This window comes from Leucopleurus acutus (genome assembly GCF_964270905.1).
Source record: "Leucopleurus acutus genome assembly, chromosome: 5".
Classification (NCBI taxonomy): Eukaryota; Metazoa; Chordata; class Mammalia; order Artiodactyla; family Delphinidae; genus Leucopleurus; species Leucopleurus acutus.
The window spans coordinates 45,100,676-45,115,679 of NC_139147.1; the positions used below are offsets into that span (position 1 = coordinate 45,100,676).

General features: G+C 33.1%; 1 protein-coding gene across 4 annotated transcripts in view; it reads left to right on the forward strand.

The window, feature by feature from the left end:
• EPHA6 (EPH receptor A6) overlaps nucleotides 1-15,004 on the forward strand; it is a gene marked incomplete at its 5' end in the record, with an annotated part of 855,070 nt that overhangs the window by 137,845 nt on the left and 702,221 nt on the right. For all 4 annotated transcript variants that reach the window (XM_082840129.1, XM_082840131.1, XM_082840130.1 and 1 more), the window contains one exon: nucleotides 676-1,339. In XM_082840129.1, coding sequence (XP_082696255.1) covers nucleotides 676-1,339 — 664 coding nt within the window. The remainder of the gene's footprint in view (nucleotides 1-675; nucleotides 1,340-15,004) is intronic.

A 15,004-nucleotide genomic window follows, 5' to 3' on the forward strand; every position in this document is an offset into this window, starting at 1 on the left:
CATTTACAGTTTTTATTGCGACTCCTCACTTTAAGTAAGATCCACGAAGGCAGGGAGTTTTTGTTCAGCTAGTGCACTGCTGTATTCCTAGTGTCCAGAATAGTGCCTGATAAATATTTCTTGAATAAATCTAAAGCCTTCTCTATGTCTATTTTCTATCAAAATAGACATGTAAATATTTAATTGAATACTGATGAGTATACCTCAATTTGTGGCAAATTGGATATGAAGACAAATGGGTAACTAGAGTACATTTGTCATTGGTCTAGTTATTTGATCACATAATAGATGCTATTATAGGTTGTTTATAGAGTACTAGAAACCATTTAAAGTTCTTTACATATATTAACTAATTTATGCCTCACAACAATCCTATGAAACAGGTACTCTTATCAGCTCCATTTTATAGTTGAGGAAACTAGAGATTAAATAAAGTGTTCCTTGATGTTGCAACTAACATGTAAGAAGGTAAGATTCATACCAGGACAGCTGGTATGTTCAGAACCTATTGTCTTAATGAAAGCCTCCTGGTTAAAATCCTGCACCATTGTTGCTTTGCTTTGCTTTATTTGTATACTTTTTATTCATTTTTCTTTCAGTAAAACAGAAAATTTTTGAAGTAATCATATATGTTCGTGGTTTCATAATCATTTATTTTATTTTTGCTTTTTGCAGTGGGATGCCATCACTGAAATGGATGAACATAATAGGCCCATTCACACATACCAGGTATGTAATGTGATGGAACCAAACCAAAACAACTGGCTTCGTACAAACTGGATCTCCCGTGATGCAGCTCAGAAAATTTATGTGGAAATGAAGTTCACACTGAGGGATTGTAACAGCATCCCATGGGTCTTGGGGACTTGCAAAGAAACATTTAATCTATATTATGTGGAATCAGATGAGTCCCATGGAATTAAATTCAAGCCAAGCCAGTATACAAAGATTGACACAATTGCTGCTGATGAAAGTTTTACCCAGATGGATTTGGGTGATCGCATCCTCAAACTCAACACTGAAATTCGTGAGGTGGGGCCTGTAGAAAGGAAAGGATTTTATCTGGCTTTTCAAGACATTGGGGCATGCATTGCCCTAGTTTCGGTCCGTGTTTTCTACAAAAAGTGCCCCTTTACTGTTCGTAATCTGGCCATGTTTCCAGACACTATCCCAAGAGTTGATTCTTCCTCCTTGGTTGAAGTAAGGGGCTCTTGTGTGAAGAGTGCAGAAGAGCGTGACACTCCTAAACTGTATTGTGGAGCTGATGGAGATTGGCTGGTTCCTCTTGGAAGGTGTATCTGCAGTACAGGATATGAAGAAATTGAAGGTTCTTGCCACGGTAAGAAAGAAATATTTAAATAATTATTCATGCATTCAAATGATGGTTTTTTAAAGGTAAATTGGCTGTATATTTATTTTCAAATAATACATTTTCGAATACTATTCCTGGAAGAATTAATTGTGGAAGAAATTAACTCATATTAACTATAAGATAATTTCTGATTTTTTTTCCTCCTGGGAATGGTGTATGAAAATGTAAAATAAATTATATACCATGACAAGTGTTCTTGCATATTGCCTTCAGTAGAATAGTTGCTGTATGAATTGCTATATTTACCTGATTTTTATAAAGGAAAGCAACATCAGTAGCAGCAACAAAAAGCAAAAGGGATCAAAGCAGGCATTTGCTTAACTTTTATGTTTTGGTGGTCTATAGAGAATATGACATTTAAAGACAGTTTGAAAACAATTCTTTCTTTCATGTTGAATTGTAATAATTGAATAGTACCTAGGTAAGCTGAAATTATATTTAAATAAATGAGGAATTCATATGTTTGCATATGAATCATACATATGTTTAAAAATATATAGGATAGTTTATAGGAATGTTATGTGTTTGGTGATTGAGTACTGAGTATATCAGAAATTAATTTATCCTTTGCTACTATTAAATACAATTTCCTACCATATAACACATTAGCTTTTTTTGTTTAAATAGCAATACTTGTGCAAGATCGAATTGTTAGGAAGTATGAACACAGTGCAATGCTGATTAAGTTTAAAACCATACCTTTCATGTAGTTATGATATGAAATATCTGTAATTTTCAAGATAAAACAATTTTTTATTTGAATCATTTTATGAAGGCTTATTAATCTAATAAATATATACACTTAAAAATTTTTGCATATCCCCTGATAAAGATAATTTATATCAATTATGTTTGGATTTAGGACTCATAATCAAAATACAAATAAAGAAATAAAATTAATGCTTGGTAAATAGTAACATAGTAGAGATCTTTTCCTCTCAATGGTAAATTATTTATAATTATTTTTCTATAGCACCATACTGAATTTACTTACTTTTTTGGTGATGTTTGGTGGTATGTTGCCACCCATTAAAAGGGATGAAAGTAAATGAGAAAAAAACATGTTTGCTTCTATATAAGGGTCAGTGGTAATATATGTGAATTTTTAAATGTTTTAACTATTTATGAAACGCTTGGGTTCTTGAATGCTGAAAAAGTTCACTAAAGCCACCGGTGATGATTATGCTTGGTCATTTGAAAGTACTGTTTGTGTGAAAAGTCTGTAGTATATTTATTTAAAGTGTGAGCCAACTTTCCGTCACTATTTAATCATTAAAATATATTTCATTGAAATTTATATAGATTTAATTCAAAATTTTTATTCACCTGTAACAAGGATTTAGAATGAAACAAAATAAGTTATCAATATAAATGATCCTTTGAAGGGGCACTATAGAATATTTTACATTGGAAAATGCAACATGAATAATTTTTCAGTGAGATTAAGAAGACAATAATAGCCAAGGATAAAACATATGACATATACTAACCATGTAGTTTTACCATATTTTATATTAGGTGGATGCTGGATATTGGTAAAAATAATAAAGCTTTAAAATTATTTAAACAATAATTATCTAAGGATTTATGTGATTATTATTAAATATATTTTATGGCATTGATCACAGAATTAGAGGTAGTGACAATCATTGATGACTGGATGTTTTTTGCTTAATATGTCTGCTCTGTGAAATTTCATTCTTGTTTGCATGCCTGAAAATTCCTTCAGTTGTTGGCAAAGATGACTTTGGATATATGATAATTATCAGCTTATCTAGAGCTACTGCTAGACTCGTTCATTTTTATGGCTTGTTATCTTTATTATAATTTATTTGACTGCAGAAATGAGAGAGTGGGTACAGTACAAATGTTCATCATCTTCTTCTAGCAGATGGCAGAAATTGGAAGATTATACTTGGATTCTAAATCCATGGCTTACTAACTTCCTTATCCAAAAATAAATTAGTGGTTATAATCAATTAATGGTAAAGTATATGGAAAACTATTACATGCAAACACATGTGCCTGGTTCCAATTGAATACAATGAATTGCTATTTACAAACAGAAAGGAAGTGGATGTGGAGACCTCATTTTTAGAGAAAGGTATCTTACACTATCACTAGTTTCCATTTTAAAGTATTTATTTAAGTGTGTTCTTGATTCTTCATATTGCCCTTTTCTATCCTCTGATAATAATTTTTTATCATGGATTCTGTTACAGTCTGTCAACAATTTATCTCACAACCAAATCTCAGAATTACCTATAACCTACATGAAAAATTAATTGAAATTTATGTGAATAAAGAATAACTCAGGCAATAATGTGACCATATGTTTATATATATAATGAGAAAAGAAAAAACAATGTATATCATTTTCTTTTCTTCTGGCTTATTCTATTAGAGCTTTTATTTTAGCTATTTTTTTGAGTACCTACTATCTGTTAATCATTTTGATAGGTAGTAGAGATAAATATAAATAGAGGCATATGTTTCAATGATCTATTGCTATTGAGGTAAAATAACCCAAAATTTAATAACTTAAAGCCATAATAATTTATGATTTCTTAGGGCTCAGATGGGTAATTCTTCTGCTTATTGTAGAATAAACAGAGGTCACTCATGTAGCTGAATTCAGCTGCGAGATTAACAGGGGTTGGAATGTCTAAGATGACCTCTTATATTCCAGAGCCTCTCTCTACATGGCCTTACATCATTAAAGAATTTGACACAAGCTTTTTTACAGTATAGTGGCTGGCCGAAGAGGGAGTTTTTCACATGGCCAGGTATAAAGTGAGTATGCGAGGGGACTGCAAAAGGGGCTGAATGCCTGTAAGTATGTTTATAGGGAGCTGCCAGTGTAACATTATACCACAGTCTTCTCTCTTAATTCTTGTGACTAATGTCCCTCCTTCATGCACAAAAGCCCACATCCTCCCAAAGATCTATTCCATTATGGCATTGTGTTGCAGTCCAGAAGAGCTTCAGTGAAATCTCTTCTGGATATGAATAAAGCTTCATAGCTAAAGCTCTCCTTCATCTGTAGAATTAAAAACTAAACGAGATGTTATCGTTCCTCATACACACAACACACATGGGACAGGATTAGGAAAATTGTAAAAGATTCTCACATTCCTGAAGGCAGGGAACATAGCAATCACTGGTCCATTGTGATTCTGAAATCCAGCAAAGGTCATCAGAGTCCCTAATTATAGAGGCAAGGACTGTTCTTTGCTTGGAGCCCAGTTCTGCAACCTGGGATTAGTTCTCTGTGGCTCTTTGTCTTCATTACTCTTGACTTTGCCCTCTGAGTTATCCTCCTTAGTTATAAGAATTTCCATGTGGCCAGTTGCTAGTTTCACCATCTTTCAGGAAAACTTCGTAATTTGATCCACAACATTATGAAGTACTTTTTGTGTCTTCCAAGTTATCACAGGTAGTATTTCTCACCAATTGTTGGTTGACCTTTCATTATCTCCAATAATAATTAATTTACTGCTCTTCCATCCTCCAGTCACAGCCTTCTTGCCACCCTTCCAGACTCCACAGTTTTTTCATTACTAAAGCAAATGCCACATGTTTTAGCTTTTTGTTAAAACAGTATCCTTTATCCTGTATAAGTTATTTGCTTACAATCTGGAAATATGGACTGGGTTCAGTTGGCTGGTTCTTCTGCTGATTTTATCTGGGTCACTCAATGCCACTGCAGTTATTTGGAGGTTTAACAAGGCTGGACATTTAACATGGCTTCACTCACATGTCTGATACTTCATCTGAGATGTTTGAGGCCCTAAAGTCACTTATTGTGTAAATCCTGATAGCAATTTTAATACATTTCATTTTAGGAAATTATTCTATTTTTTCTTTCTCTTCCATTAGAACTAGTTAGTCATTCTGCCATTCAAGGGACTTCACAATTTGGCCTTGTCTTATTATTTTCTGACTTTGGCAAATTCTGTCTCCTGTTTTGTTTTTCTTACTTTTGAATAATCCATGTATTTTTCATGTTTCTTGCTCTTTTTTTTCATGTTTTATCTAGCTGCTTGGTGTCCCTTTCTTCTTCCTTTTCTGTGGTAGAGTTTTATTCATCCTTCAGGGTCTAGCACAAATATATATATCACATATATATAGCACGTATATCTGTATCTTCACAAAGTTAATGTCTCTGTCATCTGTGCTATAATATGTTCTAATTATTTATGTGCCTATTTTACCAGGGCTGTCAGATAAAAGAGATATATTTAAAAATCATTCGTGTAATGAAGGGTAAGGAATTTATTGATGTGAATGATAAGTAGTACCAGGTTCTACTGAATGATAAGTAGTACCAGGTTCTACTGAATAGTTAGAGGTATACTGACAGAATGCTCTGTGTCTTCATATTTCTGTGAAATAGTTCTTCAGGGAGGGTTGTGGTATTTTAGATCTGGAAAGCCTTTGAAAATATTTTTGTCCCTCATTTTATGAATCAGGATTCTAAGTTATAGAGAACAGAATTTTATTCCCTGCGGCCACTTGGTAACTAATACTAGATTTATAACTAAAGCCTAGATAATTCTCAGACTGGTCTTTGTGTGTCTTTCCTCCCTCCATGTCTCCTTCTCTCCTCCCCTTCTTCACTTCCTCCCTTCCTTTCTCTTTCTCTTTCATTTCCTTATTCCAAGCATCCATGCCCTCACCTTGATGCTTTAACTTTTCCTGCCTGCCAAACAGTACAGAGGAGCCCTTAGTTACTCATCATTAATTAGTCCCTTTTTTCTCTGTGTTTATTTTGTGGAATCTGATATGGGCACTGTTAGAACAGTATCTACACATCCATTCTGAGATTCAGGCTACCGAGAATGATGGAAAAATATAGATTTATCTGGGACTTTGCTGTTAGACATGATAAATAGGAAAAATTATAGTGAGGTTTTAGGAATACTCATAATTTACTTGAGTACATTTGAGAACTCTTGGCCTGCTATATAACAAAAGTACAATAAGCTGGTTTAAAATAGAATAAATCTATATCTACCCATACTATCATATATAATGAATTGTGTATATTTATTTGCATTTAAATAACTTATTATCATGCTTTATCCTAAAAGTTATAATACTAAATGTTTCAACTTGTGATTCCTTTCTCTGTAATGTTAAGGTGTATCTAGATCCAAATTCTAGAAGCACAAAAAAGAGAGGCAATTTTATTCTTATTATTTTCGATCAGGTTTAAATAGACATAAACATTATATTAAGCAGGTATGCTAAAATTTAAAACCAAAGACAGTAATTTGGGTAACTCTACATTATAGGCAGTATTTTATACTTGCTCCAATATCTTATTTTTCATAACTTTTTATTTTATTTCATAGGTTCATAATTAAAACTGCCATACTTAGTCATATTGATGTTACAGATTTAATTTTTTTAATTGTCTTAATTTATTCCACTAAGGGCTTGAATATAAAATAGCACAGATTCATAAAACATTAATTTACATCAAATAGTGTTTCACTTCATATAACTAAGAATATCTTAACACTGTGGAAGAAAATTGGAATCAATTAACATGGAAAATTGAATAATTTTTGTTGAGTTGTGAGTTCCGAAGTGACATGAATCCCTAATAAACTCCTGTTGGATATTAATTTAGAATAAATCTCATTTAGGTAGTAACACTTGTACTTAGAGATATTAGTTAGGGTTTGGTATTTCAGACCTGCTATGAATATATATGTATATTTATTGCAAAGGTATCTTCTTTAAGCCTTTAAGTATCACATGATATAATTTAACAAAATAACATCTGGCTATGAAAGTGAAGTTGTAAAACGTAAAGAATATTTTATAACTTTTTCTCTTCCTAGAAACATGTTTTTATTTTCCCTCTAGTGCTGCTTAAAAATTCTGGAGGAAAGGATGGTGGCAGTTCTTGGACCATTGCATTATTGTTCATAGAGGTGAATGGGATATGCAGGGCCTTTGGTGACATAGCTATCGATTTGATCTCCTGAAGAGTGTTGTTATTAAGGCTTCATGACTCTGTCCTCTGTTGCAATTCAGAAGCATTTATGCTCTGTGTTTATGATCTTCTGTCTAATCATGTTATCAGAGATGATTGTGGAAGCAGAGAGCATAAAGAAATTTTGAAACACCAGGATTTGCTGGCATTAAATAAGGGGGCTTAAGGGTATGATGAAAAGCTGAAAGGTGAGATTGGGATCAGAAAAAGGGGCAGACTTATTGGCCCAAATAGTATTTTCACTTTCTAAAGGTTATCACAATGTAAATATAAACTCTTAGAATATAACCTTCAATTCCAAATAAAGCTGCTTTATTGTATAAAGCAATTCCAGATTTTCATCTGGCTTGAGAGGAATATGAAATCAAGAGGCTTGAAGGAGTCTAAAAATAGAAGGTATTATTTCCAAACAAAACATAATAAAGTTAAATAAGTATATTGTACTTTGTTCTTTGTCACAATTTTTAAAATAGGTTAAAACATAAACTGTCATGAAATGATCATTCTTAATAAATTATTTTGACCAGATTTTAACTTCAATTATAGTTCTCTTTTACTGTTGGCCAACTTGAAAGCTATAAATCATATTTCTATAGGAGCTATGCTTAATTTAAAAAATCCTTTCTTAACACATATATCTCTAAGAGGGGATAAAATTATATAGTATCTCTGTTTTCTTTCCAACATGACACACCATGTCACTCCCTGAAATTACTACCTTTCTTGTGAACATTGTCTAGAGTTTTAGTTTGGCTTTTTAAAGAAACAAAATCAATAGTTTCATAAAGTCAGTACTTAGATACACCAAGATATATTAACAGATTTTATACTTGATTTTTTTTCTATCATTATATCCTTTCTTCTGGGTTCATTATTCCATTTGCTGAAGTATATCCTTTGGTAGATCTTTTGGCAAGGTTCTATAATTTTAAGCCCTTTATTTAATGGATATCTAAAAATATTTTGTCCTCCCTTTTCAATGATTGTTTATTTGGGTATAGAATACTAAGTGACTATTACTTTTCCTCAACACTCTGAAAATATTATTCCCCTGTCCATAAGAATCTGTTGTTGCCAGTGACATTCTGACAGTCTTAACTGTCATTATTTGGGAGATTACCTATAGGTTCCATATTTTTGGTCTTCAGTTACATTATTATGTAACTGCTATGGATTATTTTTTCCTGCTTCACTTCTCATTTTGTGTTTTAACCTGAAAAAGTGTGTGTTCGTGTGTTACTTTATTCTGTTTTGTATTTCTAGAATACCTATGAGATATTTGTTGAAGACTTTCAATATTATCCTCTTTGTCTCCGATATGTTTTTTTTTCTTTAATTTTCAATCTCAACTAATTTCCGGGTAATGAATTTTCACTTTGGCTACAGCTAGTTAAGAGATTACTTCATCCATTGAGGTTTTCCTTTTTCATTCTCACTTGTTATTGTTTTATTTCTGCCTACTTTGTTTCATAATTTATTTTTCTTTTTTATGGATACTATTTTATTCTTTATGCATTTTAAAGTCACATTCAAATAAGTTTTGAAAGAAATTGAGTCTAAATATTTCTAAGCATTAGTGTCAGCATGTACTTTGGAGTTGTAACTTGTGTGCTAACTTGTTTTCTATGTCTTTTTTTTTTTTAATTTAGAGAGTTTATATTTGAACTAATCTTCTTCCCTTAGGCCTTATAAATAGAAACCTGTAGAGCCCTAAGAAATTTACCAAATAATTCATGTTAGTATTACTGGTTGACAGGAGTTCCACTCCATGCATTCAGGGATCTAGGACTTCTTGCATTTAGTGGGCCAGCCATCTCCTAGGGCCTTGTAGTTATCTGTGTGTCCAGTTCAGAGGTTGTAAAAAGGGATTGGAGAAGGCGCATGTGTTTCTTAACCAACTCAGATCTGAAGAGCCACATTAATTCCTCTCAAATACAACACTGGGAACTGGTTATGTGACCACACCTAACTGCAAATAGGGGTGGGCTGTTGTTAAATGTTATCCCTGGCTCAATAGTCACTTTCCAGCAACAATTCTTTATCATGGAAGAGGAAGCCCAATTTTTGTAGATACTTGGTTATCTCTGCAGTAGTCTGCCACTTCATCCACAAAGTGTACGTAATCATCCTCATGTATCTGTCAATACAAATTTTTCTCCATCAGGTTCAGATACGTTCTCTTGTCAGCTGGTGACCTACACGTTAAATGACAAGCCATTTACCCTAACACAAAATATACAATGGTTGAAATAAGTAGAAAACTGCCATTAAGAAAGGAGAATAATAGGAACTAGTAGTGCTCCATAGCAGTGATGGGCAGGCATTGTGAAGAACCTCAACAGCAGTTGAGTTGATGCTCTTAGCCGTCGTTCTCAATGGCCCTTGGCTATGCTATCTGTGAGCTTCTTATTATCCTGACAGTTTTTGAATTAGTTATTGGTGGCTGAACGGCTTTCATACCTGTTTCATGCTCATCTGTTTTGGGGACTCCAGAGTCATTTCATAGTTACAGGGTCTTTTAGACCAGACGCATGATTTGTTGGCAATAAGGTTTCCTTAAAGTCATAGTAGCCTTTTAATCTATTTGTCAATTCCACGTCTCAGAAACTACACACAAAATCCACACCTGAAGTTTTTTCTTTGTGTATACACACACACACGCGCACACACACACACACACACACACACATCCTTCAATTAGGGTAATATTTAGAAGCTGAGAAGACAAAATTCCAAATTCTAGAGCTTTAACATATAGAAGTTCATTTTTAATTTACATTACAGTCCAGGGTGTTCCTGGCTGTTGAGGGCTTTCCTTCATACAGAAAATAGGAGAATTATATATTTTCTGTCTATAGCTCCATTATCTCGTATGGCCTTGTAGTCATCTGTATCCAGTGAGAGAAAGAAGGAAAGCATATAAGGTACACATCTTCTTCTTAGAAGCCTTGGCATAGAAATGACATATACATTTTACTCAAGTTGACACACTTGTAAAAATTATATAATCAGTAGAGTAAAAGCTTCTTTGTGTAAGCTTTAATATTAAGCTACATCCAGTATAAATAATCAGGATTTTTTTGATCAACAGACAAGCATTAGGCTATATATTAATGTTCCATCAAACCAGATATAAACTGAACTAATTATGCTAAATTAAACATTAGAATATAAGTTATTTCTATAAATTTAAACCTTATTCTCTGTCCATAGAAATAAATAGGATTCAACTATTTGAAGAGGGCGTGATTATTTCCATGAATTATCCATAATAGCAACAAAGAACATTCAGAATAAACTTTCAAGTGGGATATTATGTAGTACATTAAAGATATAATGGCAGAATTTTACCAGAGGAAAAAAATATCTCACTTTTCATTTTATAGAAATAGAGTATAACAAAATATTGTATTTAATAAATCTGTATATAATTCAGGTTAAATTTTATTCTAAGCATCATAACAACTATATATAGTAAAATTATATCATGCGTGTTAAAATCTGAGGATAATTTTGTTATACATTTTTTCATTATATGTTCAGAGCTAGCATTAGAACTACAAGGTACGGTTGACTTTGTATCCTCCATATGAAAAAAAATGTAATAATTTTCATTTTTAGAGTATTTACATATCTCAGCTCTAGGGAAGTATATTTCAAAGGACAACATAGTTCTAAGGAGAATAGGCATCAAAGGAATAAAACTTGATACGGAACAAGGAGTGGGTGCGACAGGGTTGAAAAAAGTGTATCTGATATAAATAGACTTAAAATGTTTACTTTGATTTAACATATCTTGTTATCCTTTGTGAGAAAAGCATTTTTTATTTTATTTATAGTAACAGTTATGATTACCTGGGAAGTGATGATAAACTCGAATACACATTGTGATGATATGGGGGGGGACATTCTTAATATTTTTGAGTCCTTTGAAATAATGACTTATAATGAGAATTAAATAAATTACTGGTGTCCTCAATTATGCATGTGGCCTTTTAAAGAAATAGTTCTCCTTTTTTGTACTTGAATTTTTTTCCCTTTTGGCATATAATACTATACAATGGAAAATTTTAGTATTGCAAATATTTCTCTATCATTTTTCTGTATAACCAGTTCCTATTTTCAATCTGAGCTTAGGCCAAACTATCTGCTTTTAGGATAAGTTATAATAAATAAAGAATATAGGTATTACTGAAAATGGTAGTCTCCATTTTACAGGGAACTATAGAGTGGTGATAAATTTAAAGGGATGGAGATTTCCAGTTGCCAGTTGCTCTATACAAGGACTATCACCATATAAAGAGGCAAGCAGTACCAAAATTGATGGGAACTTTGGGAGCATAAAAACAAGCTCTGCTTTATCTTCAGCAGTGGACAAGGAAAAAGCATGATTTATTCCCATTATTTGACAGTATCAAAGGCGACTGCTATAGAAAGCCATGAAAACCTCTTGAAAGATGCAAACCCTGTTCCTTTGGACAGAGATAAACAAATATTGTCTTGGATAGAATTCTTTAAATAGGATCAGTTTATTTTTTGTTTTTTTCTTAAGACGCCTTATATCCTCATTTCTTTGTTTTGTTTCTATTCTTGTTTTGAAGTTAACTAATACTATTCAGGATGGTTTACTTTTCACCCTACCATGGTAAAAAGTTATATTATTTATCTCTATATTAATTAAATATTTAAAATAAATTAACTGGAAATTTTTTAACTGGTAAAACTTTGAAATGGCTATACATATGGATTATGTGAGAGCTTTTCTAAAGATTCTCTATTAATTTACTAATTGCATTATGACCAATAGCATACTCTTCTTAAAGCCTAATTGTATGTGGGTATTATAGATTGCTAAATGTGAACTAATTTTCCATGCATATGAAATATGATGCTTAATTATGTAAAAAAATTAAAAAATAATTATCCTATACAATAAATAGGATACATTAATTAGGTAAATATTTTTATTCACAATGCTTGCCAAATTTTTTCAAAAGTTCTCTGACATCTAGTGAGGTGACCACAAAATTTCTCTACATACTTATTGATGAAATGTTATAATATTATATTGCCTTAGATGACCCATCTTTGACTCAGTAAAGTTATCTGTTCCTGATGCATTATTACTTTAATGCTGAATTATATATTTTTTCTTACATTTGTTAAAAATTGGCAAGAGGATATTCTATCTAATGCAATGAATTACAAATTTGTTTTGAGTGATGTAAGGAAGAGTAGAATAATTTGATGTACACACTGTGGTCTTAGATGAGAAGTTTAAATATTTGTAAGATATAAATTTTAATTTAGAATTATAAACAAATCACACTCAAAATTGTTACTGTTTTGCCACTTTGAACTCAGCAGAAATGATTAGAAATGTTATATGAAATAATAAGTGGAATGACATATAGATTATTTGAAAAGGATGCTAAAGGAGAGCAAGAGCCCTGTCAGACATTAAAATATATTCAAGAGAAGATATTTAAAATGTGTAGTATTATTTCCCAAAGAGAAATATTTATCAGTGGTACCGAGTAGACAGGGAAAAAATAGACTACATTACATGAAATAGTTTAATCTATGGTAAAGTAGAGATAACTAATTAATAGGGAAAATAGATGGATTATTTAATATCACGGTTCTTACTTTATAGGGATTGAGATTGGGGAGGGGAGAGCAACAGTGATGTGGGTATAGGGCCAACACTGCCATCTTTTACCAAGTCCCAGAGGAGTTACCTTCACCATTGAATCCATCTTTCTTTAAAATGTGTGCAATTCGCCTCTAATTGTACCTTAGTTTAAGGATCTATTTGGGGGCAAGAAAAGTCCCACAGAAAATTTCTTTTACAATAAAATGAAGCCTAAGGCAAAGTTTTAACAAAAAGATGTTGGTTTGTAGGATGCGAATTAGGATTTTCATGGAACTTTACAACTGTGATTAAACAGTAATTTTTGAAGACTAGGAGAAAAGGTGAAAGAGAAACATGAAAATAAGAAGACATCATCTAGGTATTAAATATGGATTTGGGTCAATCAAAGGAAAAATCACAGGTTGTTTTTGATATTGTTAAAGAAAAAAATCCTTGTGACACGTGTTAAAGAACCAAGTTTTTCAAGAGTGGCGACCAAGTCTGTGGAGCCACCCTAGGAGCTGGCGCTGTCATATCCCCTCCTCTTCCACTTCCTGTTGCAAGCAATAAAGTCTGTTCATACCACAGTAAAAAAACAAACTGTAAGGCAAACTTTATTCAGGGGCACTGCTGCAATGGAGTGTTATAGTAGTGGAGAGAAATTGAGCTTAACTCTGAATACAACAAGAAATGTGGGAATTTATAGCCATGGAGTATGGTGTGGGTCAATGGATGGAAAATTACTAAGAGGGAAACATCAGGGGTAAAGCTTGGGGCGGTTCTGGCTCAACCATCCTGACAGGATTCTTTCTAATGGTGGACCAGGGTGACCAGATACCACCTGGAGGATGATGGGAGATGAGGAATTGATCAGGTATTTAGGGTGGGGGATTTTCTCTAAACCAGTTTAGCAAGATTCTTGCTAAAACTGGACTCTGCAGGAACACAGACAAAAGTCCATGGTCAGAATTGAACAGAGGGCTCAGAAGAGCCTGACTAAAAGTTTGGTCAAGGAGAGACTCTTTGTCAGTATCACGTAACACTCTGTAGGTGGAGTTGGCAAACTATACCCTGCTTGCCGTTCTAGCCCCTTTTGGTAAATAGTTTTTTAGAGTACAGCCAAGTCCATTCATTTACATATTGTCTATCACTGTTTTCAAGCTACAGTTGCAGAGTTGAGTAGTTGCTTCAGAAACCCTATGGCCCGTAAACCTAACGTATTTGCTTTACATATAGTGTTTGTAGACTTATTTTATATAGGCAAATTAATGTATATCTGGGAAATATAAATAAAATTATCAAACTTGTTCTTTTAAGCCTGTTATTAGTGTGTTACATTTTTACAACTAAAGAGAACAAAACTTCTGGTGGAAATGTTTTCCTCACAAGTTAGCTATCTTTTTATTCAGTCATTTGTTAAAGCATCTGTGCTAAGAAATATAATTTCAGAAATACTCAATAGAGGATTTCATATTGATCTGTTTTGGGAAAAAGAGTTTGATTTTTATTAAAATGCAGACATATCTGCGAGAAAAGGCTTTATTTGTAAAAAGTGTAGGGTATATGTGTGTATTTTTATTAGAAGCATATTCGTTCAGCATTGGCCGTTTTGCTGATGAGACCTTTTCAGACTCTTTGTTAGTTCTCTCACTCTGAAGCATCTTGACTATTTGCCACGCTAGACACTGAAAATTTATTTGTTAAAAATTGGTGAGTTAAGGGCTTCCCTGGTGGTGCAGTGGTTGAGAGTCTGCCTGCCGATGCAGGGGACATGGGTTCATGCCCCGGTCCGGGAAGATCCCACATGCCGTGGAGCGGCTGGGCCTGTGAGCCATGGCCGCTGAGCTTGCGCGTCCGGAGCCTGTGCTCCGCAATGGGAGAGGCCACAACAGTGAGAGGCCCGTGTACCAAAAAAAAAAAAATTGGTGAGTTAATATTCTTGTGGAAAATGATACATAGGAGCAAATGATAAGTAAATTCAGATTGTCAT